This window comes from Eucalyptus grandis, chromosome 8, assembly GCF_016545825.1.
Source record: "Eucalyptus grandis isolate ANBG69807.140 chromosome 8, ASM1654582v1, whole genome shotgun sequence".
Taxonomy (NCBI): Eukaryota; Viridiplantae; Streptophyta; class Magnoliopsida; order Myrtales; family Myrtaceae; genus Eucalyptus; species Eucalyptus grandis.
The window spans coordinates 54,314,043-54,337,429 of NC_052619.1; the positions used below are offsets into that span (position 1 = coordinate 54,314,043).

General features: G+C 38.3%; 2 protein-coding genes and 1 long non-coding RNA gene across 3 annotated transcripts; 2 read left to right on the forward strand and 1 right to left on the reverse strand.

Moving 5' to 3' along the window:
* The first annotated feature begins 935 nt into the window (after positions 1–935).
* LOC120287793 lies at positions 936–2,194 on the forward strand. Its single transcript, XR_005546062.1, has 2 exons — positions 936–1,149; positions 1,242–2,194. It is a non-coding gene; the product is annotated as an uncharacterized LOC120287793 (long non-coding RNA).
* Positions 2,195–2,696: 502 nt separating this feature from the next.
* Positions 2,697–7,914, forward strand: LOC108958744 (ankyrin repeat-containing protein ITN1). Its single transcript, XM_039300400.1, has 6 exons — positions 2,697–3,350; positions 3,451–3,606; positions 3,704–3,754; positions 4,099–4,146; positions 6,263–6,708; positions 7,222–7,914. The coding sequence occupies exons 1-6, from the start codon at positions 3,074–3,076 to the stop codon at positions 7,867–7,869; spliced, it is 1,626 nt and encodes a 541-aa protein (XP_039156334.1). The 5' UTR covers positions 2,697–3,073; the 3' UTR covers positions 7,870–7,914.
* An 8,101-nt stretch (positions 7,915–16,015) lies between these two features.
* On the reverse strand, positions 16,016–16,993 carry LOC120286881 (auxin-binding protein ABP19a-like). Its single transcript, XM_039299462.1, has one exon. It carries the CDS (start codon positions 16,945–16,947, stop codon positions 16,312–16,314), a length of 636 nt encoding a protein of 211 aa, XP_039155396.1. The 5' UTR covers positions 16,948–16,993; the 3' UTR covers positions 16,016–16,311.
* Positions 16,994–23,387: the final 6,394 nt, after the last annotated feature.

Here is a 23,387-nt window from a genome sequence, read left to right on the forward strand (position 1 = left end):
AGCCCATAGAGAGATGAAAAAGGCAACACAGAGACTGTTGGCATGTGTAGAGGATTCCAGGCGTGAGGAAGGTGGAGCTCAGGAGAGGGAGAGAACCGGTGTGCCTCATCTTTGTAGGTTGCTCCGGAGTGCCAGTCGCGGAAGGGAGATTCAGAAATAAGATTTTTCGCGAAAATAGGCTGGACCGACCACATTAGAATTTTGCGAATATTTATAACTATCTTGGCAAACTAGGCATCTATACCATAGATTTAGGACATATTAGACAATTTCCCCCAAAGTATTTGGTTCACAAAAATGTCCTAATGAAATCTGCTTTTTTTTTACATCTTCTATTATCTTGATAATATGCTCGGTGAGTAAAAAAACAAGAGTTTTCAACGAGAATGAAAATCACAAGTACTTTTTTGGTGTACCGTAAAAAAATAAGGTCAATTCTGGCCGTTTTCGGTTTTAAGGTTCAAAGTTTAGAAAACTGAGCAACCAAAAATTTCCGCCAAGTGTCCTTACCAAAAAAAAAAATTCCACCAAATGTATTTCAGATGAAAACTAGAAACTGGAAAATTTCCATTGCATAACTAATTTTGGTCGAAAGCTGTATTTTTAGAAAGATTCTGCCTTAAATCAAATTGAAGTTCTTTAATTTTGCTTTGGGGCTTGACAAAAGTGAGATGCCCATTTTTCTGACAGCTTTATACGGCTAAAGGCTTTCAAATTAAATTTTGCTTGCATGACTTTTTGGAGCTCAAGAAAAGAAGCAACTTATCTTGGTAGAGACTCAACTTGATCATGGGGTAAGGGGATGGAATGAACTCTATTGTAACAAAGAGTGATGAAGTCACCTTAAAGTAATGGTTCCATCACTAGGAACCGAACCTAATGATTTGTGGCACGAAAGCTTGAGGCTGCTTGCCCACTGACATAGGACTAGTCTATATTCCCAGGATAAACTATTTTACACTCAAGTAATCCAATTGCTATAATATATTAATGCTTTCTGGCATGATCCTACAGATACAAAAAGAGCGGGTGAATATGCATGGTCTTCTGAGTCGTCCGCATCAAATGCATTCGAGTAGAAAATTGGTGGAAGCGCTGACATGTGTATAGCAATCTTTCCCAGAGGTTGAGCCTAGATCCGCTGACAAGGTAAGACGGCATGAAAGACACTGCTCTCAATACCGATCCGTTAGTATTGTCTAGACTGAACAGCGCAACCCTGTTGGCCTGTTAATCCACAGTGGCAACGAACAAACAGCGATTTTATCAACGGCCGAAGAGTATCCAAGGTAGACTACTTCAATTGGGACTCCTACAGCCACGACCATCCATCTCAGGCTCAGGCAATACGGAGACTCCAGCGGAGCTTCGTAAACGCCTAGCGATGACAAGTTTTTGTGGCTACCACTCCCCCTGTTTTCTTTTTGTGTTTTCTTTTCCTCCGTATCTTCTGTTTCCAGATTTTGTTGGGCTGTGGCTTTCCATCCCAGTGAATGTTCAGTTTTGAGCAATCAGCGATGGTGGCAAGCTGGGCGATCTTTACTCGCAACAACAGGGCGAATGACAACAGCGACGCAGAAACAGAGAAGAACAGAGCAGAGTAATACCATGGCTATCTAAGGCCAATTTGACGGTTACGGGAGGTGCCAATGTATGTGTGAGCATTATTGGGGATAAAGGCATGATGACGAAGCACCACCGTGAAGTGAGTTGCCAGCGGAAGGCTCGAATCAAGGAAAAACGCCAAGACAGGGAGTCCATCTCTGCCAGGGCAGTTTTAGGCGAAACCAGCGCTTCCATGGCACTCACTGAGGCGTGTTTCGAGCGTCTGGAGCTTCAGGAATGGATGAATAATGGTTTGAACGAGAAAAGCAAGCTCTTGAACGGAAAAACTAGAGGATCCCAAAATGAAGCCTCTAGGCCAAACTCGTCCGAGCCGTAACCAGCGATCGCCTGAGGTCGAGTAGGAGTCGGCAACTGTGGTGACGTTGTTCTGGAAGCTCAGATGGTGTTACAGTGAGGGAGCTCAGCGGAATGGTGAGGTGACGGAGAAGAATCATGAGAGCTCCCTGATGCCAGAGAGCGGACCATTCGGACCTGTTGGCCTGTGAAGAGGAATCCATGCGTGGCGCAGGTGGAGCTCACTAGAATAAGACTAGTCTATATTCCCAAGAATAAACTATTCTACACTCAAGGAATCCAACTGCTATAAAGTGAAAAAATAAAAAAAAAGAAGATATGCTTGCTTGTTGTAATTGTAAAGGATCACCTTTAATTTAAGGAAGGTAATTGTATATAAGGACTGAGCTCCCCCCAGGGAGACTAGTACTCTTCGATAACTAAATATTTTATTCGTTTTTTGCATACTCCGTTCACTTTGTTGTCGAAAAACTCTAACCAGGAGAGCAATCCAATGGCGACGCAACCAACACCAGGTATCTGTTCAAGTCCAAAGCGAGAAACAATAGGGCATAGGCAATTCGGTCTTAAAATATTCCGGAACTTGTATTTTCTTCATAATTCTATTTCTTTGCTTTGTCATCGAACAAACATAACCCTGACCTTGGCTACAAAAAGAAAAAGGAAAAAGAAAGTCAGTTTGAGAAGGACATTGCGCTCACTCTTTCTCTTACATTTATTGAAGATGTTCGTTTAAGCGTTCCATCAGATCCTTCCCAATCCAGAGGTGCTCCAGGTGTGTTATCCCTCAAAAGGGTTATTCCATTGTAAAATTAATATTAGGGGCGGATCTTCATGAAATTGTTCTTTTCTAGGACAGTTGTCAATGTCTGTAGGGAAAAAGTATTAACTTAAATGGCCTGAAAAGTACTCATCCATTGCAGAAATTTCGGAAAACGTAGTGGATGAACCCTATTACCGACCATTGTTGCAAGCTGCATTCAGGGGTGATTGGGAATTTGCTACAAGATTTTTCGAACAAGATGCTGCTTCGAAGACAGCCAAAATAACAAGCAGATCAGAAACATTGCTTCACATAGCCGCTTTGAGTGGACAGGACGAATTTTTGGTGAACCTGGTTGAGCTTTTGTCTCCATATCCGGAAGCGCTTGAAATGGTTGATTGTGATAACCGCACAGCCCTGCACAATGCTGTCCTAGGTGGAAGGATAAGGATGGTCAAGGCATTAGTCAGAAGTAATCCTAGGTTGACGCAACTTCGAGATAAGGAAGGACGTGTTCCTTTGGGAATATCTGCTAAGGAAGCCTCTGTGCATAAGGAGATTGCTTGGTTCCTGGCGAAAAGTACGACAGACGATGAGCCAAGTCATCCCTTCCGCAATCCCTCTGCGATTGAGACCATCATAGATCTCACCACCGCTGGTCATCATGGTTCGATCACCATCACTCTTTATCTCAATTCCACCTGTTTTTTCCTTCATTCTAGACATGGCTTATTTTCCTGAACAACATTGCTGGTCAATTCGGATAGATATCACCCTTTATCTAGTTGGGCGGTACCCTCACTTACTTACCATACAAAGCCCAAGGTATCCTGGATGTTCTATACTGTCCGTGTTGGCATCGATGGAATCTCACTTTCACAGTGGAAACAGGCTTAGTGTTTTGGAAGCATTGATATACAAATGTCAGTACTTTCTGCACTCGCATGTCTTCATTTTACTGATTCCCTTCAAGATGATCATGCGTGACTCATCGCCTTCTCTTTTGTTTCTGAACTGAAGGTATACCGGTGAACTTGAGCTACAAACCAACAGACAAAAATTCGGAGCCGGGTGGGTATGCATTTTTGCTGTTTGAGCATTATTTTCGGATCTGCCATGGTTTCGAACTTTTGCTCAATTTTCTTAAACGATTCCCTTCGTACTGGCAAAAGAAATACGAAATGATTATTTCTTTGTAGGATATATTCTAGTTCCTCGACCTAGTTTTACTTCAATAATGGCTTGATATTGAACTACTTTATGGATGAGCTATCCCTTTGGAACCACATATGATTCAACCAAGTACATAAGTACCGTATAACTTAATTGATTTTGGACAATATAATGAATGAATTACAAGGTCTCACAATGATTTCATATCCAGTGACCGGATTTTCTTTACAATCTGATTGTAGCGCTTCAATGTTTTTCAAGGTCACTTTGGAGTGCTACCAAAATTGTAGGTACGCTTCCATTTTATCAAGATATCATCTCTATCTTTGTCCCTCTCTCTCCTATTAAAAGTCTATGGCTTGTTTGTTTTTGACTTTTTTTATAAGTAGAAAAAAGTTCCCACTGAGTTCTTTGCCATAATTTGGAAAAGAATTTGTGTTAGGACCATAGCATGCATTAAAAAAATCATTACACTTTTACTATCAAATGAGTGACACATATGCTGAAGTTAGTTTTGTAATTCAATTTTTCCTTGTCAACCAACAACGAGTATGTAACTTATTTTTTACGTAGTTGATGAACCTAATAAGAATCCTTCACGAAAGTATTCAAACTCAAATAGAGTTATATATGATTTTCTACATTAATATTTTTAAAATTTGAAAGATTTCCGATATTCACCAAATTCTAATTACAAGAATCGCAAATCGTAAATTGAGGTGAGATTTGATGATAACCTAGGAATTTCTTTCATATGGCTAAATGATCTAAGCGTATAATATGGTATAAGGTTTATGTAAACATAAGACTTCTCCTTCAATCTTGATTGGTGAAATCATGTTCACTTCATAATCTCTATCAAGCATGTAAATCTTTCTGGAAAAATAAGAACAATGAACCCATATGCATTCGTTTCCTCCATTACGGGTGAAGTGCCTGAAGCCTAAGTATTATTTTCTTTGACTGCTACTTCATCTCAATACACCACGAAAGAAAACGTTGAGAGGGTACAGGAATTGGGCATGGGACTGGGGGAAGCCCGTCGCGTGAATAAGGCTACAACAGATGAAGGCATGGGCTTATCATTTAATCTCATTTAACATAGTAAATTTACACTTTCATATGCCAACTTTTGGCGTGAAGAATAGGAATAGGAACAGGTAGTAAAAATCAAAACAATTTGTTTGGGAGGGCTCGTAATAGAAGAATATTTCAGTGGAGTGAAATTTGTGGGTCCCAACAAAATCGTGCATCCCAGAATTCCATCCCAGGTGATATATCCTATACCAACAAGCTATTTATTATATAATAAAGGAGTTTTCTCCTCTTCTTATAATTGTATATTTTAGATTTGTTGGAAGCACTCCAAAAATAAGACACCGAATATATTAGGCCAATATAGGAAGAATGCACTCTTAAGATTACCAGAAAAGGTGGACCGCTTGAAGTACGTGAAAATTAGCCCAAACACCACCTGACCGCTACAGAAAGATCCCATAGTTCCCAAAACTTATTCACAATTTTTGCCCGTAGTTACACATACTTGTCATCTTCACCCAACTTTTGTATGCCCCCGAAATACCCTTTGGCCTTGTCCCTAATTCTTCTATTTGTGTCAAAGAACAAAAAGGAAAAAGAACAGTGTTGTTGTGTATTTTTATCAAATTGAAAGTTATTAGAGGATAGAGTCGACTCCACTCACTGCCATTTAGGTGTAACAAGTAAAGTCAAATATCACGCACCATTGTGTGATGGAAGTTTTGATTTTGTTAGAGACAGAAAAAATTTGCTCTTGTGCTGAGCATATATAACAACACAACGGTTTGTACGATTAATCTAATTTTTTTAATTACTAGCTGCTATGCATATTTGAATAATATTGTCTAGCTAGAGAATGTAATTAGCATGGTTATTTTCAGAGTTGTTCTATCAGGTTAATGCTTATAATTATGTTCTCTTAATTATGATTAACATCATAAAACCTCGTTTGAACTTCAAGGAAGATACCGACAAAAAAATAAAAATAAAAGAACTTCAAGGAAGATCACTCTCTTCAGTTACCCTCTAATCGCTTCTTCTTTCTTCACATCCAACTCTGTTTTTATCCAGACATGATACAAGCTCACTGTTTGCATTTGAGGACTGAATTCCAAAAGAGAGAAAAAAAAAATCAAAATAGCTTTCCTAAAAGATTGAAAAAAAGAAAAAGGATTGAGATCGTTTTCCCAATCACCTGCCTACCCAAGCTCTAAACATGGGAAATTATGACAATTAGTAGACTGTTGTTAGATGTAATTTGTTGTCTAAAAAAAATTTGGGACCCAGAGTTGGTTAACTTTTTCTTGGTCCAATTGCCGACCTTCGTTTTTCATTTTCTTTTTCCTTTTCTTTTTTGACATTTTGTAGTTCCTATAATCAAGAGAGTTCATGAGGTGAAGCTAAGAAACATGGCGGCAGTCGAGTTGGCAAAACAAGTTTGCATTGCGATCTCTTACATGAATAATGCTGAGATCACCGAATTTTTCGAAAATGGAGACTTACTGTATGCAGCTACAGTCAAGGGAATCAGTGAAATCGTGAAGCTCTGTATTCAGTTTTTCCCGGACCTTATTCGAATTAGGCCTAATGGTAGCAGTTTGCCGGCACATGCGGTGAGGTATCGCCAAGCAAGGATTCTCGGACTCTTTTTGCAGTTAAGCTCGACCGCTGAGTTGTCATTAGTCCTAGGGCCTACAGACGAAGATTCTCAGGCCATTATGTTTGCAGCAGCATCGTACTTCCCTTATCATGATACTGTAACTAAGGTGGCTGGGGCAACTTTTCAAATGCAAAGAGAACTCAAATGGTATAAGGTATCATTCCTTTCATCCATTTGATAAGCACCCTTAACGATAATGATCATAGGGACATGCTATTCCCCTTCTTATTTTGGTTAAGATATTTCTTTTTCTTTTTTATAAATTAACTGACCAAAATATCCTTCTCTTCAATGTAATGTTTTTCTCTCTTCAATCTAGTTGCACCATCTTTACTTCTGGACTCACATTAAAGTATCTCAAAGGAAAATTTTTAAGTATGGTCTAAAATTTCAATCATCTTGTTATGAGATTGAATCTATTATCAATATTAATTACTTTCTTCATGGTACAAGTAGTACAGTAAGAGTCCTTTTTTTCTTCTCTTTTTGTGCTTATCTTTTGTTTCGACATGATCTAAATATAAACATGTGACTTGACCTTTAAGCAATTTCGTATCAAATGTTGGATAAGTCTTGATCTGCTTGATATGTTCCCTCGTTTGTTTTTTGAAATTTTTCAATACTTTATCCACTTATTGAAACTCCTATTTGTGAGTTTTATGCATAGGCTGTGGAAAGCTGGGTTCACCCTCTTTGGAGAAATAGCTACATGGAAACTGCTGGGGGTGTGAATATGACATATTGGAATGGTTTCGTGAAGAATCACCAAGAGTTGCTCGAGAAAGGGGAGAAGTGGGTGAAGGACACAGCAAATTCATGTATGCTTGTCTCAACTTTAATTGCCACAGTATTGTTCGCTGCTGCATTCACTGTACCTGGAGGCAATGACGACAAAAATGGAGTCCCACTGTTGTTAGGAGAGGACTCTTTCTTGGTTTTCACAATTTCGGATGTGTTAGGTTTGTTTTCTTCCGTGATGGCCATCTTGCTATTCCTAGCCATCTTAACTTCACGTTATGAGGCACGAGATTTTCTTGAAGCATTGCCTCAGAAGATCATAATGGGACTTTGTTTTCTCTTCCTCTCCCTGGCTTTCATGCTAGTGGCCTTCGCTGCATCTCTCACACTTGTGCTGGAAGAAAGAGTAGAGTGGGTTCTCATTCCCATTACTTTGCTGGCCTCTCTTCCCGTGGTTTTATTCGTAATACTACAGCTTCCCTTGCTATATCAAATGGTTAAATCCACTTATGGACCAAACATTTTTTGTCCCGATGGCATTTGGGATGGAGTCAATTATACTAAACAAGATCAGTGATTGATAAATTTGATTTGAGGGTGTTTGTCTTCATTATAGTTGGTTGTAGCAAGGCCAATGCGATACTGAATGTATTTCCTCAAAGTGTTTGAACAATTACTGTCGTGGCCTTTCCAAAGGTCTAGGAAAAAGCTAATGGACTGCTAAACAGGAGCGAGGTTCCTCTCTCAAGATTGGCATTTAGCATGGACTTTCCCAAGCACTATTGATCATAACTTGGTACTTTATTCAACATGCATTTAAACTTACTTGTTAGAGCCAGCACGAATAGATTATGGGTCAATTAGACATCCAAGTAAAATATGAGAATACATTTTTTTTTGCCAACCAGACATTTCTAAGTATAGGTACTTGGTTACGCTAGATTAATTTAACATCCTTTTGGTACATTTTCTCATTATTTTGAAAATGTTTTGCATGCAATCTTTATCCATTTTTACCCTATGCCACTAACATGTAAGGGGTGATTATACAGATGCATATTAAGGCGACGTAACACCAAATAATCAGTGCAGTAAATAGATTGTAGAAGACTTGAAGAACCTGGATCCGTCTTAAACCTAAATCTATATGGATTCTAAAGCTAACATGTCCTTAACCTAAATGCGTTATGAGACTAAATGTGCGTGGCCCTAAATATGAAAACCTTAAATTATGAATGCACTCTAAACTCTAAACATGCAGTATACAGTTATATGCAATGACAATGTACGAAATAATTACATCATTAATGACATACTCATCCATAGCAATCCACGCAAAACGATATTGGCTTAGACCTTAGTGTCTGAAAGCCAAATATGTCTTTGTTAATGCATAGAACCAATTAAACCACAGTGACCTAACCTTGCATTGACTAAAAAACAAACATGATTAAATCACATACTGGGACCATCTATCATCGATCCAAACAAAAATCATCCTCACCCTGATTAGAGTTAGTCACGAGAAGTCGATCTGAAGTAAAGGCACAGGGACACAGCGAGCAAGAAGAAGGACGTAGCTGCAGCGAACGGCAGCGAACGGCAATGGACAGCAACAACGAACGGTAACTAGCAGCAGCAATAATGACACAGCAGCGACTAGCGACGCCGGCTTAGCTTGTTGGGGACATTCCAACACGGATTGGGTAGCATCTTAGGAAGGACAAGGCACGCTGGTGGGGATATTGTTGCTGGGAATTTACCGAGAAATGAAAGCGACGGCGGCGATTGTTGGACACTGGAGTACGGCTTTTTGGAACGCCAGGGATTGTGAGGGATACCACCGAGAGCAAACCGAAAGGTGGAAAAACCATCACCATCTTCGGTTAATTTTCTGCACTTTATTCTCTCGATGATATCTACTGCGCCGTATCAGTGTAGTAAGTGAAGTGGTGAATGTAGAGGTGCTCCGTGGGTTGATGATGGTAAAGAACAGATGGTGACGAAGATGAGGTCTGATGGTGATCATGAAAAATTTCATCCAAGTGTAGGCGTCAATGCCTACGGTGGCAGAGAAAAAATGACTTTGAAGACTTCGTTTTGATACTTCTCTCCTTGATGCGAGCACCCCCATTCCTCACGATTTTCTTTTCCGTGTTGGATGACCTTAATCTGGACAAGAAACGAAAATACAATTACAATAGTTTGAATAGCAAAAAAATGGAATCGAACACGATCAAACTAAAGAAAAAGATGCTCGATTTAGCTTAATGATTGTCATCAACGTCTTCGAAGCAAGATGAGCGTGGACGTCAAGAGGACGGGTCTCTCTCCAGTTTTCTATCTTCTGTTTTTAAACAATCGCTTCGCTCCTGCAATGTAGACTCATAGTGGAAAGCCACGATGGTGACACAGACACCTCTCTCTATTTTTTTTCCCTCCTCTCAATTGTTCGTGAAGTCTCTTCTTATAGCAAAAATTTCCATTAATTATTGGAAAGTCACGAACCTTTGCTCCTTTGATAGTGGGGATTGCTGAATTTTAGTCCTGATTGGTGCGTCAAATCCCATCTATCCTTGTACTGATGCCATGGATGCATCCGTATTCATTCACAATTATTTACAAGTCTACGGCCAGCTCATTCCATGAGTATAAACTTCTTGATTGTTTCCCTTAATTTCCTCTCTCACTATCTTCAGGATTTCATTCCAGCAGCCCAGACTTTCCACAAACGCTTTGATTTCTTTCCTTTATTTTGTCCGCCTTCGCCGATTTGTCTCTCAATTGCCATGCTTTGCTCTCCTGCTTTTACCTATGCCGCCGTGAATGTGTCCACGTTCATTCGCTATCATTTTCGTCTTCTTCTCTTTCCAAACTCCGCTCGATCTATTGCCGACTTTGCCTCCCGCCTACCATTTCTCCGAGTAAAAATATTCCATTTATTTCTCCTCTTGACTGGCCACGGTCTCTTTCCCAATATTGCCTCCTCAAATCATGTCAGAATAATAATCCATTTCATATTTTGTGGGGCTGATTTGTTTTGGGATCATTTAACTTCTTCATTCAGACTTCAGAGCAACATATGAATTGCTCATGCGATTTTCCATCATGGGTCGGCCAAAATTTGCTGGAGGAAAGTTGACTGCCGAAATTTGCTAGGGTAGATTTCCTGATTGATTGGTCTTTTTCCTTCTTGTGGATGACCGGTTATTCACTTCTCCCTTACAATCCATTTACCCATTTTCTCAAATCATGGGCACGATTCCTAATCGAGCACATTCTAAGGACATTTGCTAATCTATGTGCCAACTTGGAGCTCATATGAAAGTCATTGGATGTGGACATGCTAAACATGCAAAGTCAAAATTATATACATATTTAGAGGTCAGTTCGGATCCCTATTTTTCTTATGCAATAAATGATTTAAAGCCAAAATTTAGGTGTTAACAATTACTATGTGTTATGTTTCCCTACCTTGTTACCAAAGATCTATTTATAGAATGATTCAATCAATTTAAAATTCAGCCTATAGACCCTTCAAAATTGAATCTGTGCATACATGAACAATTTTTTTTTTTTTTTTAACATTCAATACCGAAGTCTACTTAATCTTGGAATATAACTTTAATTTTTTAAAGCTTTTTGTTTATTATTTAGATTCAGGATTAGTTTTCTTCTGCTTAAATATTCAACGAGCACAATCACCTCATATGTAAAGAGTAAGTTTTTCAAAGTTTTTTTTTTTTAGCTCTTTTGTTGCTGTGAGGTAAGTATTTCCTCCTTGTTCTTCACAATTTATTTAACGGTTTATTTATAATATGTTAATTAATGATTGCACACATGTATGATCACTATATATGTTTGGAGTAAATTAAAAAACATATTTGAAATAAAAGATAAAAAGCACTGAAAGAGTGTTAGAGAAACCTAGCATAATTAAGTCTCTGTACCCACAATCTTTGGTTCGTAAAAATAAAGTAATCATTCCATTGCTTTATTTGGATTTTTAATCGACTTACCAAAAATAGATTAGTGGTGATTCTTAATTGAAAATCATTTGTATGTTGAGAACTTAAATCTTAAGTCGTGAATTGGTATGGGCTTGGAGAGCCTAAGCTTAATAATCCATTAGCCAAATCCTTAGGTGGTTCCATTTGCTTCAGGGAGGTCACGGCATAATCTATATAAAAAAATTATCTTCAACTATTATTACCAAAATACACATAATCATGTAATATAGCTTTCATCATGGAATGAGAGATGAACAATTATTTATAGAAAAAATCTATATATACAAAATTTCGGTGATGAGCATGATACCAAATGTAGGCTCTATTCTTGTGAACTATAAAGTAATTGGAATCATACCAGTTATAATAATTTGTTTGTATTAATTGTGAAATAGATAGAATTAAACCTACCATAAATCTTTCATCATTCATCAGTTACATATAGATCTTTCATAATAGAATCTAGGTATACATAAACAATTACTTTAAAACATTTATTACGAAGTTTGTGCAATCATGTAATATAACTTTTGTGACGGAATGACTTTTCCAGCATTTGATTTTCTTTATAAATGCTCTTCGGATGAAAGGTTTGATAATCAAAACAATCTATATAAGAGGAATACCGATGATAGAAATGATACCAAATGTACTACTTTATTCCTAGGAATTATAGAATTGGAAATATACCAATTACAGAACTTTGTCCACATAAAGTGTGAGATAAGAATAAGAAAAATGGAAGACGAGATATGACTCGGTCCACTCCGTCCAGCTTCCGTGCGTATGATGGATGACCTCTGTATCTCTCGGCGGGGGGGAGAGGGGCGGCGGGGGAGTGCTCGAAGTCTATTTTGTTGGTTGAAACTCGGGATTATTGATTTTGAAGCTTAAATGAGTTGGGCATAACATATCTATGTTAGTCCCTAATGTGTGAATTAATTTTTATTGGTGAAATTCTAGTGTCAAGTAACTCAATTGGTAATATCAGAAAGTTTAGGTTTGAATTGGCCTCCACATGATACATTTAAGACTGACTTAATAACTGTCCCTAAATAACTTATTTCAAGATTTATTTCTTCTAGTCAATAATAATTTATTATAAATTCTCATAAGAATTAATTATGAAAAATTTAGATATTTGCTAGAGTTAGACATCTGCTCACATTATAGATTTGCTAACCGACATCAAAAGCAAATCAATGCACGGAGCTCGCGCAAGAGCGTGCCGTGTCAGTCATCATCATTCGAGTTTTGCACACTTTTATATCCATTGACAGATAGATTGAAATTGAAAAGCTAGTATCATTTCTTTGAATTACCTCATCTTACCCTGAAACTTTGTGAGAACCTAAGTTTATTGTAAGCTTTCCAATAAGATATCATTTGCCCGACACCCTTATTCGTCTCAAACGAAAGAGCATCCTTTTTGGGGAAATGATGAAAGTGAAACCTAAGGATCTAAACTAAACAATACTTATATAGTGAGTTGAGCTTTCCGGTGGCATGAGAGTTGCAAGAATCCAAAAATGGTTTAAACAGTACTTGAATTCGAAATTTTATGAACTTATGGTAAAAAAAAAAAAATCATACACAACACCTTGACACTTTTAAGGCACATCGAGTTTTGTAGAAGAAAAAAATCTAGATGCACACCGTGGATGGGAGCCCATCTCACATGTACCATTGGATGAATTGGGCCCCATGTGGAATCTACTAACCTAACGGTGGACGTGAGTAGGTTCACATGATCCGGACGCATCATTGCTAGCTCATTGTACAAGTGATCGCGACAAGATTCTTCCACCGTAGGCCCTGGAACTAACGACAACTCATTGGTTGAGCTTACCTTCAAAAAGAGTCTGAGAGTCCTTTCCTGGCGATACTTCACAGCCTTTGTCGTCAACCTACTACCATCTTTATCGCAACGAGAAATCCAAATAAACTCCGGGAAAAATTGAATACATAGCTTCACGATTTCAGTGACTCCCCTTACTAGTGTTGCTTCACCCAATACGTCCCGCTCTTGTAAAAAATTGGTGATCTCAGTACATGTCTCATGAGAGATCGCAATGCGAACACTTTTTGCCAACTTGACAGCCGCCACGTGTCTTAGCTTCACCTCGTGAATCCTCTTTATTATAGGAACTACAAAATATTAAAGAAAAAATGAAAACGAAAAACGAAGAGTCGACAATTGGATTTTACTTGAAAAGAAAAAGTAATCAAGCTTTGCATCTCAATTTCTGTTATCAGACACAACAGTTTACTAATTGTCATATTTTCCCACAAAAGCCCCCTACCACATTAGCTTGGGTTGGCGGGAGATTGGGAAAACGTTCTCATTCTATTTATACTTTTTACTCTTTTAGAAAAGCTAGTTTGATCTTTTTCTTCATTGGGATTCAGTGTAAAGTGTGAGTTAGTAATTGCTGATGCAAAGCACTGAAAAGGTATAAAGTCAGTTTTAGAATTTTCCAAGGAAAGGTTTATATCATGTCTGGATGAAAAAAAAAATGGATGTGAAGAAAGTAGAAGTGATTAGGGGGCAACTGAAGAAAGTGATCTTCCTTGAATTCCAAACGAGGCTTTATAATGTCAATCATAATTGAGAGGAGTAATGACCGATGGGACGGCGGTTCAGCTGGTGGAGGCCGGTCGGCACGCCAAGGACCGGCGGCCAAAGCCTCCATCGACCGGCCTCCTCGGCCTATAAATAGGACAACGCGAGCTCGGTAGAAGGGGGAGCCAAAGAGAGAGAAGAAGGGTGGAGGAGAGAGAGTGGAGGGGTTTCTTCGGAGAGACATCCGAGAAGCCCAAGAGAGTGAGCGAGGGGGTGAAGGTAGACGGACAGCACCGAGAGGGCGGAGGTCCGAGAGGAGATCTGAGAGAGAGAGAGAGAGAGAGAGAGAGCCCTCTCTCGGCCAAGCCACGGAGACCCAGGCCGCACGAGACCTCCGCCGTGTTGCAGCCGACGGTCGTTGCTGGCACGACATCGTTGCCCGCTGCTTCGCCGACTTGCCACCGATCCTGCTCGCTGTGCCACTGCGACCAAGAAGTCTGGGCCAGCCGCCGTCGCTCGCCGCATCCATCTCCGTCGGGGTTTGCAGTGGGGGAGCAGAGGAGGCTACGAACTGGGTCGTCGGGCGCGGGTCGTATTCGGGTAGAGTTTCGATTGTCCGAGCTGGCTGGGTCTGGGTGTGCATGGGCTTGCAAGGTCGTGGGCCTGGCTTTTCTTTCAAGTGAAATTTGGGCCTGATTAGAATTAATTCAAACTGGGCTCTTGATAGAGCCCGGTCCGGCCAAACTCAAGCCCGACATAGGACTCCTCCGTCCGCTTCGTCCAGCCCCTGTGCGTACGATGGATGACCTCCGTATCTGTGGGGGAGGGTGCTCGAAGTCTTTTCTATTGGATGAAGCTCAGGGGATTATTGATTTTGAAGCTTAAATGGGTTGGGCATAACATATCTTAGTCATAATCCCTCATTTTGTGAATTAATTTTTATGGGCAAAATTCTAGTGTCAAGCAATTCAATTGATAAAATTGGAAAGTTTAGGTTTGAATTGGCATAATAAGTTTAGGACTGACTTGATAATTGCCCTTAAATAACTTATTTCAATATTTCTTCTAAATCAGTAATAATTCATTATAAAATTAAAATTTAGATATTTGCTAAAATTAGACATCAATTTAGATTATAGGTTTGCTAACTGATGTCAAAAGCAAATCAGTGTATCGAGCTTGTGTGAGTATGCGCCACGTGAGTCATCATTGTGCGAGTTTGACCCACTTTTATATACATTGATAGATAGATAGAGATTGAAATGCTAGCATCATTTCCTTGAATTACGTCATCTCACCCCAAGACTTCGTGAGCACCTAAATTCATTGTAAGCTTTCTAACAAGATATCATTTGGCCGACACCCTTATTGGTCTCAAATCACATAGCTACCTTTTCGGGGAAAACACATGATCAAAACAGATGATCAAATAAATACCCAAGGATCTAAATCAAACAATATTTACACCTAACAATAGTGAGTCAAGCTTTCCAGCGGCATTAGAGTTGTAGGAATCCAAATACGTATTTAAAAGATAATTGTTTCGAAGTTTTGTGAAGTAATGGTTAAACAACTAATCAAATGCCATACCTCAACACTTTTAAGGCAGAACGATTACTGTACAAGAAAAAAAATTCTTAGACGCCCTCAGTGCATGTGAGCTCATCTCACATGTACCATTGGATGAAGTAGGCCCATGTAGAACCTACTAATCTAACAGTAGCGTGAGCTAGGTTCACGTGATCCGTACGCATACATTATTGGCTTATTCTACAAATGATTGCGACAAGATTCTAGTGTATTTAGAAAAAAAAAATGAAACAAGTCCAAAGCTAGGCTCTAAAACAGAATCTGCGTCCATAATTAAGTCATGCGTAGAAAAGTCCGCATCAATGAATTTGTCCACTTGGCCTTGGACAATACTAAATGAACATATTGAAAATGTTGGCATGACGCGCCATTACTAAATAATGCTTTGATCAGCATGACGTGAGCTGTCATTATATGAATTCAACACCGAATGTTAGTTTATCCCTCAGTAGATAGGATCCAAATTCTACAGTAATCTCATCTATAATTGGTGGATGATATTACTACATCATTTGATTTATCAAGCACATTTTTCTAGATGAACATTAGTTCTCAAGGAATTGACAAAGCAACATACTTTTCTTCATCTACTCAAAATTCAATAAGAAAGGGAGGTGTTTTGCTCCATAGTCCGAACAGAACAACAAGTCAGGAAGCACTAAAAATCAAATCTCCACTCCAACGACTCACTTCAACACACTAGCAAACCAAATACAACCTAACAAGAAAAATCCATGGAAAGCCATCGACGACGAGCATATAAGCCGAATTATTATTTCTTTTCATTTTTTTGAAGAGGCTTGAAAAGGTGGTGATTCTTAATGGATGGATTCTCGACGAAAATGAAATTAGCCACTTAGCCAGTGCCACCAAGAACGCCCTTGAGCTTCTTGACCTGAGCATCATCAAGGAAAGTGGTGGCCTCCACCAACTCAGAAGGAAAATTATTAGCGAACAGAGCAAAGTCCAAGATTTGAAGCCCAGGGCTTGGACTGCTGAAGCTGACTATGGCAAGTGCTGGACCTTTACCAGCATTCAATTGGAAGTGCAATAGCCCCTGAGGGAAAATCATGCTATCCCCTTTGTTAAGGGTCTTCAAGTAGACGGTGTTCGCTGATGATGAGATGAACCCGGCAGAAATCGACCCTTGGATGACAAAAAGGACCTCCGAGCCACCCGGGTGCGTGTGCAATGGAATGACCCCACCAGGGGCTAGGTCCAGGCGGGCCAAAGAGATGCCGAGCCCATTCAGGCCAGGGAACTGGTTTGCAAATGCCGTGGTCACCGCAGCCTTGATGAGGCCAGAGGTGTTCCCAGCCACGCCGAGGCCTGAGAAGACAAAGTCATTCACGGTGACTGCTGAGACCTTCTTGCAGGAGTAGCCCGCGGGGCCCTCGGGGGCCGAGAGGTCTGCAACGCAGAAGTCCTGGACCGCCGCGTGGGAGGCGGAAAGGAGGAAGGAGAACAGAATGAAGGTTTGGAGTATTGACATATTTATGCCAACGCTTTAATTTCTTGGGAGAAGGATTTCCTTTCGAATGTGTGTTTGAGGGATTGTCGGGGAGGTATATATAGAGCGGCACATAGTGGGATGTTCTGAGGCATTGGTGATTGGCCGAGAGGATAAGAGACCCCATGCAGGGTTTCACGTGCATGGCAATGCAAGACAGGGGGGTACCTTGGAAGCAGACAGATTGCGATTCGTGACACCTGTCGGAGGGTAATCTCTTCACAGATAAGAACAAGGAGGTTCTTTTAGTTTGGAAATAGAGGACCATGAAAAAATATCTTTAGATATTTTTGGGCTTCGTAAAAGAATATTCGTCTCTTTAAAGAATATGAACTCCAAATACATTTTCAATTGGAAGAACTCAATAAGAAGTTCAAAACTTGCAATTTTCGCTAGAAGTACCGTATTATCTTAAAAAGTGGCACATAATGATTAATCTATACTAGATTGTTTATAAGTGTATCTTAGCTTAGAATTTTTATTTTTTGCACCTCTTTGGTTAGAATTTTACTCAACTAAAATAGAGAACTACACCACCGATAAACCATTAAGTACAAGAATATTGTACTTGTCACTCAATTAAAACTTGTATTAACACAAATAAAACACCTCTCTCTCTCGTTATGGATTTTGTGGTTGTTTAACTTACAAGCAGGTTATATTTAGACATGTAATCCAGTAATCAAATACGGGTTAGATGAAGTTCCCAGCTATTAGAGATTGAAGAAAACATGACTCTTACAACTTTTGGATAACCAATTGTGCGTTTGATGTAACTATAGGAACTATATAATTTCTGGGACAAATAAACAACATTGCTCATCACAAAGGGCGAATTTCGCTCTACATTATTGGAGTACCTCTAACTTTCTTTTAAGAAAGTTTATTTAAATGGAAAAAAGAAGAAGAGGAAGTTGAATTATATGAAGTTATAGAGGGAGCGTCCAAAAATAATAATCTTTAGAGAATCAACAAGGTGGTCCCCGAGCACATGGGAGGAGAGAAATGATGGCATAAGAGGACATACAAGACAGCTAAAAGTGTAGCTCCTGCAGACTGCAAAGTCTTGGTTTCCGTTGTCCGAGCTTTGGCCAGGAATTTGAGTGGACATCGCGAATTCCCTATCTTTTAGGGTTTCCCGGATTTCAGGGAGCAACGTAAAAGAAAAGGTCTTACCTAATTTCACGCATGACATTTGACGTGATTGTCTCATTTGTCTTTTTAGGGGATTTGATGCTTCGATATTTGTCATTTGGTATCTTACTCACAGATAAATTGACCAATTCAATCACAATTGTGTGATAAAACCATAATTCCATGGAGAGACGTGGCGATAATTCTCACCTTAATGTAATGTACATGAGGTGTATAAAACTTTAATTGGGACTACTTGTCTATCTAATGTAACACTATATTGCAGAAAATTTCCCCATTATACATACTATAAATATATAATTAATGGAAAATACAATAATCGTCAATTAATCCTATGATTTACAACGATGACTTTCTTTCAGTCAACCCCAGTGGCCGAACACATGCGATCAAGCTACATTAGACTCAATCAATGATTGTGCTCATCTTATCCAAGTGTGTGTTTGAGTGGACTTGGCTATCTCAATTTGCAGCCTAATTCAAGTTGTCATGAGTACGCCGAATGAGTAATCCCTAATGTAAGCACAATACCCTCTCTTTCCTAGCTCGTCCTTGCAAAATTATGCTTCCTTTGTGCGCTAAGCTCAACCTGAGGGAATCGAATCGACCATCACTTGAACAAAAAGTTAGAAGATGCAGCCAAAATGCATAAAAAATGGTCCACTCCCTCTACCAGTCCAGCGGTGAACAGACTAAAGGCCATTTTTTATGGCAGTCAAGATATTTCCAAAGGTCACTGAAAGAGAAACTTCATATGTCCTACTGCTTGTCTATTGGCCACGTACGTTTGTTGTATACTGAGGACCGAAGGGTGAACTGATAACGGCATTGTTAACCTTTTCTTTCTAAAGCCCATTCCAATTCCTGTCCCTCCACTCTTTCAAAGGTCAGTTGAAGATATTTTCCGGCAATCACGCGGAGAATTTTAATGTGGAATATGCGACGTAATGTTGATCAGAATTCTAAAACTAAAAGATATATAACGGGTAAAAGGAGCTCTCTTTAGATGTAATAGGTAAATAAGCTATTTTATTTATAAAAAAATCCAACCCAACAGATACTTGATTATAAGTGGCTAATGGGGATGCACATCTGCAAAAAGGATAGCACTAACCTTGATATCATGTTAGAAAATCCAAACCAATAACTTAAACTGATAAGTAGAGGGAGATCATATGAATATAAAGAGTATATGGGATCCGTTGTCAAGTAATATGAGGTAATATTTTAATACACTTTGTGTTTGAATTTCACTATGTTAAACATTCATTTTGGTGATTTTACTATTCCATCTGTTAAAAAAAAAAAAAGTTCATCAAATTGCCCGACAACATGTTGAGAATTAGCTGACACATATATAAAATTTCCAATTTTTTACAATTTACAAATTACCATTTTTTTTTAATCTTTTGCCAACTTTCTTTTGCATATTTTACTGCTACATTAAATTTGCCGGTCCTTATATAAATTTACCCATCTTCATTCAAGCAAATCATCAATCCTTTACGAACTACTTTTGGTTTACAACTCTTGTTTGATTTATTTGCCAATATTTTTTTTTTTTATAGTTTATCAATTTTTTATTGTTTATTAACTTTTTTTTTCTTTTGATGACCCACGGACGATAGAATAGACGCCTAGCTACCTAAGGGATCATGAAACATAATGTAATAACCCATCAAATTTACTAAGCTTTTCTTCGGTTACCAACTAGTTTTTTACAAAGTTATTTAAGTGCTTAGTTATTCTAATCTCAAAAATTTTCTATTGAGTTAACAGCCCATTAAATTTACCAACTTTTTTTAGAAATGACCGACTTATATTTCGATAGATACTAACATTTCTCTGACTAAATTATTAACTTTTGCAATACCGACTCTTTCTAGAGTTAGTCATCAATGTTTGTTTAGCTTTTTTCTTAATTACCAACTTCTCTTGTCTATGACAAAAGAAAACTTATCTTATTTTTAACAATTACTATTTAAATTTATCAATTACCATATGAAAGTGTTGACTTTTATTTAAGTGATTTACCAAATTTTCTCCGATTGAGTTACTATCTTTGCTTTACCAACTTTGGTTTATTCTTAAATTTACCTGTCAATTTTTTGCACTTCATTTTCTCTAGCCTCCACACACACCCCAGTAAAATAGAATATTATACGCTGCAGAATGTTCATACGTGACCGCACCAAAGTTTGATTTCCACTTTAATGACATGAACTGCAATAGTCAATTTTTCCTTATTGAAGGCAATAAATCGAGAAAATATTTGGACCCACCAGCTCGAACGAAGTCCATAGCAACCTTTCGAAATTGCTCGACAACCTGCGATGCTTCGAATGTGTCCGTAGCTCGAGCTTTTGACGATATGTCGTCGGTCCTGCCAGGCATGAGATTTTTCCACTTTTCCAATTTGAACTAGTTGGTGGATGAGATTGATGTACCTTGACCAGGTCGATAGACTAAACCAAAATTAAAAAATAAAATGTCCATTAGTGATACCTTTGTACTAGCTAAGTTCACTCTCATATGAAGGAAGGCCAAGGAATTGCAAGCCTAAAAGAGTTTGAGCCCATATGATAAGTTATATAAAGAAATAAGATTTCTTTCTATCTTTTAAGTAGTGGCCACAAAGAAATTAGCAGAAACCAATGACAAAAGAAAAAGAGCAAGCAGAAAATTTGAGATTTGAGAATAAGTTTGATTTATATCAAGCTGGCATTGGAGGTCAATTTGTAATCCGATTGAGCTGAAATTTTGTAAACGTGTTTGTGGCGCACTCTTCTCGAATCTAGATAATTTGATTTTCGTTTGAAACTCCATATACCAAGTATTTCTTGGATTAATCAAAACTTACATTTTTGGTCAGATTTATCTTTTATCTCTTGTGAAATTTATACATTTTGCCAAGAATGATGTTCTTGAGGTCTTTGTTGCTATGTACCTCTAGTATTTATCAGTGAAGAACTTTGTTCACCCGATTTTGTTGATAGTGAAGATTTTTGGGTGGACTTCGGCCTGTGATTTTTAATCTCCTCACTCTGAGAAGGTTTTCCATGTAAAAAATCACATTGTGTTTGCATGCTTGATATTTATTTTTTCTATACTAGATCAGATCCTATAGATTTACACAATATGGGAGATTATTCTATTCCGTTACGTTAATTCGATATTGTTCGGATTGTTACCATTTTCCATCGCTTTAGAGTATAATCATCAACAAAATATCAAGCCCGTAGAATTCAATTGAACCAGCGACTTCATTGAACCGGACAAAGCAACGAATAAATAAAGCCAAAAACAGATATAGCATCTAAGATAAGTAAGCCTCTCCAGACCATACAAACGCACGACGAGCTGGTGCAAAGGTTTGGTTAGAATATGGAACATTCCTCATAGGATTCCATTTTCATCAGAATAGAATTCAAATATTGTGGCAGCTGCTATTCGGTAAGCATGAACACGATTATACTTTGAGCAATTGTCATGCTATAACTCACGTGCTTTCTCAAATGTTAGAAGGAAAAAAGAAAATGAGAGATTGATTTTACATGTTTAGTTTCTCCCTATATGTCAATTTATTGCTCTTCAATCATTTTTTTATATTATGAAAACATAAACCACAAATAAAACGTTTATAGGTGCGGTTAGACTCAAACAAATTAAAGTTAAATAGAGGGGAAAATGAAATCTTACATTTTTTTAAATTAGAAAATAGGAATTTTGTTACCAGTGTGCAATTTAGGTCTCACTTTTACGTGCTGGACACTTGGAAGAATATGGTTTTAAATTCAAATACACATGCCGCTCATCAAACTACGAATATATAACTATCTTTTACACTAGCGGTGGACCTAATGAGAATTAGAAAGAAAAAAATTATCATCTAATTCCTAACTACTAGAGCAATAGATTCATCTTATTCTTCTTAGCGGTCCTTTGTTGTCCGTTTTGAGTACCTTTTACAAAGGTAGGGGCCGCGGCAAGGTTTTCGGGCCCAACATATTGGGGAAAATATCATCCTCACTTTTGATTCTTTTGAAAATTTCAGGACACAATTTCACCTCATAAAGTATATAATTTCTTGTGGTTTTCCCCTTTATTTTTTTTAAATTCATTTTTTTTAATTTTTACCTCATAAAATATCTTCCTAACTTTCTACAGAAGATAGAGCCACCCTCGATTTGAACTGCATCCACCACTTTCTTCCATGCTTCCACTTGTTCCTCGGTACAACAAACATGCCCATGGGAAAACCTATGTTTATTTATCGTGAGCTCTATAATAAATTTAAAGAAAGAAACATTTTCAAAAGAGCGAAAAAAAGAAAAAGAAAGGGAGTGATAAAGAAAAACAAGAAAAACATGTTGTTAAGTCTGCAAAGTGAGACTGGGTCCAAGGACGATGGGCTTATATTCTGACCAAAGATTCATCTTGAATGATAACATGAAATCTAAAGCTAAACAGATGTTTCCTGTAGTTTTAGAGATGGTACATTATGCAACTCTCTCCCATAAATGAAACTCGATTGAAATTACCCGGCCCCGGTCTCGGAAACCACAGTGCCTTCAGTGATCAGAAGGCAGAGTCATACTCTGCCCATGACTCTCCACCATAGTCGGTTGCGGAGTGCCATTTAAGGCTCTTCGTCTTGTCAACGGCGCAAGCACCACCCTGAACCACCGCAGCAAAAGAGTCGTCACTCAGCCAACGACACCAGTATGGCATGACTGCATGGTTCATCCCAACGATCGCTATACTTCATTTATGTTTACAGTTTTAGCTATTATGTCTATAAGTCAGATGTACCAAAACATTAATATCGCAAGGGCTTCTCTACAGTGTCACCAAGCAAGCCAAATCGAATCTCGAGAAGGGAATTTGCACACAATTAGGATAGATTAATTTGATATTCTAAAGAATTTTATTAGATAAATGCGTAGAGATTGGCTTATCAAAAGTCGATTTACAAAATGGCATGATATATTCTTGGTGGACGCTTGAATATAACCTGCTTACTTATTATTCATTTATTAGCGTTCGAATTTTGAAGCATAATTCCAGTGAAGATTTTGAACACGATTTAATTCTAAACCTTTGCGAGAAATTTTAATGTAATCCTTTGGATTAATTTTGCTAGAAATGGCTAACATGGCAGTTCGGTTATCGTCGGTTGTCCTATGTAGCACATTAACACATCAGAGATTTCTGGCAAAAATTGATCGAAATGACTATATTAGAATTTTCGCAAATGTTTAGGATTA

Coding starts and splice junctions, on each gene's coding strand:
- LOC108958744 (XM_039300400.1), top strand. CDS start 3,074: ATGGTTGATTGTGATAACCGCACAGCCCTGCACAATGCTGTCCTAGGT. Junction 3,351..3,450: donor CACCACCGCTGGTCATCATG/GTTCGATCACCA, acceptor CAATTCGGATAG/ATATCACCCTTTATCTAGTT. Junction 3,607..3,703: donor GGAAGCATTGATATACAAAT/GTCAGTACTTTC, acceptor TCTGAACTGAAG/GTATACCGGTGAACTTGAGC.
- LOC120286881 (XM_039299462.1), bottom strand. CDS start 16,947: ATGTCAATACTCCAAACCTTCATTCTGTTCTCCTTCCTCCTTTCCGCC.